At 36.2% G+C, this 2803-nt stretch overlaps 1 protein-coding gene across 1 annotated transcript in view; it reads left to right on the top strand.

Moving 5' to 3' along the window:
- CTNNAL1 (catenin (cadherin-associated protein), alpha-like 1) overlaps positions 1-2803 on the top strand; it is a 91997-nt gene that overhangs the window by 80890 nt on the left and 8304 nt on the right. Inside the window, 1 exon segment of the mRNA XM_012638525.1 lies at positions 601-649. Within this exon segment, the coding sequence (XP_012493979.1) occupies positions 601-649 (49 nt within the window).

Raw genomic sequence — 2803 nt, 5'->3', positions numbered from 1 at the left:
CTCTTTGTTGTAATTTACTTTCATTTTTTAGAGTTCTTAATTCTTCTTGGTAGTTTTTAACCTGATATTCTCCAATCTTCTGATGAGAATGGTAGCTAAAGTATTATTATGTTTATTTATGCACTCAGAATGGAAACTTAAATGATATGTTTCACTAAAGTTAGACAACTGAGTTCCTCCCAGAGTTGAAATTAGAATTAGAAGTGAAATTTCCTGACTTCTGATCTAATCCTCTTTCCATTATATAACAAAAGCCTTTGGTTAAGACATATTATCAGATCTCATATATTTAATTTATGAAGTAAGAAGAAAAATGTTAAGAAGAACAAACAGACCTTAAATATAACTTGTCAGTTTTAAATTTTTATATTATGAAATTAACAAAAATAATTTTTATTTGGAAAAAGAAGTACCGTAAGAAGTAATAGTTACATATTAAAGTTATTTTAAGAATAAAGTCACAATATTATTAGTCTATTCATATTATCCTTCAAAATTTTGGACCTGTTAATACACATAATGCCATAAAATTTTAGTAGTATAAAATCAATTACCAGGCAATAACTTTTGTTATCTTCTTAATGATTAATTTTATTTTAGAGGAGAAGGGCCACTGAAAACTTCCCAGGACTTAATTCATCAACTAGAGGTATGTTTTATTTCCATTTTATGCTACTACTTTAATTCTGGGCTAAAAATGGGTAATAACTGGTTTTCTAAATGATTTATTACATTGTATATGTATTTTACAAAGAGTGGTAGAAAAGTAGAAAGGTAGAGGACTTACAGGAAGATTTTGGGGAGCTTTCTTGGTTATTTCATTGGAAAGAAACTTATATATTATAGGAATAAAGTAGAATGGGCTTTATTGATAGTCAATAGATGCAATAATAAGTTTTAGGTTTTCCCAAGTAGATGAAAATGTCCCATAAGCAGATGTAAATCCCTTATACTTTTCAGAGTTCTAGAAAGACTTTTTGGCATCTTCATTATTGAATTGGATGAATGATATTGATTAAATGAGATAATACATGAAAAAGCATCTGTCACAGGCTTGAGACCAATGGAGGGGACTCAGTATGTGTTAGTTTCCTTATTTCCTTCCATATTCATCATGACTTAGGGCATTTAGGGAGAGACAGTTATGCTAACACCCACCTTTGTTCCCTGTATGTCATGAGACTCCATGCAGGCCCATTTGTAATTCTACCCTCTAGTTAGAGGCTTCAGATTGGCAAGTTGCAGAATTCCTTTCCTGTTTTCACTGATCCTTATGGTAGCCTGTTTGCCTCTCCAGAACCAAGAGCATTCCTGCATTTGAAATTTGAATTTCCTGTCACTTTTTCACTCTTATATAGTTTCCTCTGGCATTCCCATGCACTTCCACCTGAACCTCTTCAGGAAAGGGGTTTCAGCTGAAGGGGTTGATTGTCAACATAGAAGAATTATGGAAAATATGTCTTCTGGATTTTTCTGTAGACTATTAGTGAGCTATTTCCCTTAAAATGGTTGGAATAAATTCTGGATTTATTCTTTTCAGTTTGGCCCCAGCTTATTCATTAAACCAATGTCTGCTGAATTGTCTCCAAACTGTGATGAACATAAAATGGCATACTTCATGCAGCAGATATTTATTGAGCTTGTACTATATATCAGATCTTGGGGCAAAGAGCTCTTTGGAGAAAAGTGAACAAAGCAAAGTTCCTGCTGCCTTATAGTTTATATTCTAATGGCAGAATATAGACAATTAAAAGTTACATATGTAATGTACATGTATAAGTACTTGGAGATAAAATCCTGTAGGATAAGACTATAGAGGTGATAGAGGGGTGGTCAGAAGAGACCTTTCTAAGCAGGTAACATTTGAGTAGAGACATGAAGTGATAGAGTGAGTTGGATGGATAAATGGATATAGAGGGTTTTAGATAGAATAAGTGAATAAGTGCAAAGGCCCTGAGGTGCAGTGGTAGGGCTGGGTGTATCTGAAGAAGAGTAAGGAGGCAATTGTAGATGGAATAGAGTGAGGCAGAAGGAGTGCTAAAATACGGCACATCTCTTGGCCATGGAAAGAATGCTGACTCTTTTTAAAGCATGTTGGTAAACCCGTTGAGGGTTTTGGCCTCGATCTGACTCATGTTTTAAAAGGTTTTTGGCTTGACCAACAAAGTAAATGGCAGTGCCATTTACTGAGACAGGGAACACTGAAGGAGAACACCATATTTAGAGGGTGGAAATCAAGCATTTTGTTTTGGTCATGTTAAGTACAAAAATCAAGTGGGATATACAGTTGGCCCTCCCTATCTATGGGTTTCGCATCTTTAGATTCAATCAACTGTGGGCTGGGCATGGTGGCTCACATCTGTAATCCTAGCACTCTGGGAGGCCGAGGCGGGAGGATCGCTTGAGGTCAGGAGCTTGAGACCAGCCTGAACAAGAGTGAGACCCCGTCTCCACTAAAAATAGAGAAATTAGCTGGACAACAAAAAATATATATAGAAAAAATTAGCCGGGCATGGTGGCGCATGCCTGTAGTCCCAGCTACTCGGAACGCTAAGGCAGGAGGATCGCTTGAGCCCAGGAATTTGAGGTTGCTGTGAGCTAGGCTGATGCCATGGCACTCTAGCCTGGGCAACAGAGCAGGACTCTGTCTCAAAAAAAACAAAAACAAAAACAAAAACAAAACGAAAAAAAAACTAGATTCAATCAACTGTGGATCAAAAATACAATAAAACATAGCAATACAACAAGAAAAAATAATGAATTTCTGGCTGGGTTCGGTGGTTCATGCCTGTGATACTAGCAC

Source organism: Propithecus coquereli, unplaced genomic scaffold (genome assembly GCF_000956105.1).
Source record: "Propithecus coquereli isolate 6110/MARCELLA unplaced genomic scaffold, Pcoq_1.0 Scaffold130, whole genome shotgun sequence".
NCBI classification, from domain to species: Eukaryota; Metazoa; Chordata; class Mammalia; order Primates; family Indriidae; genus Propithecus; species Propithecus coquereli.
This window is presented reverse-complemented; position numbering and strand designations above follow the sequence as displayed.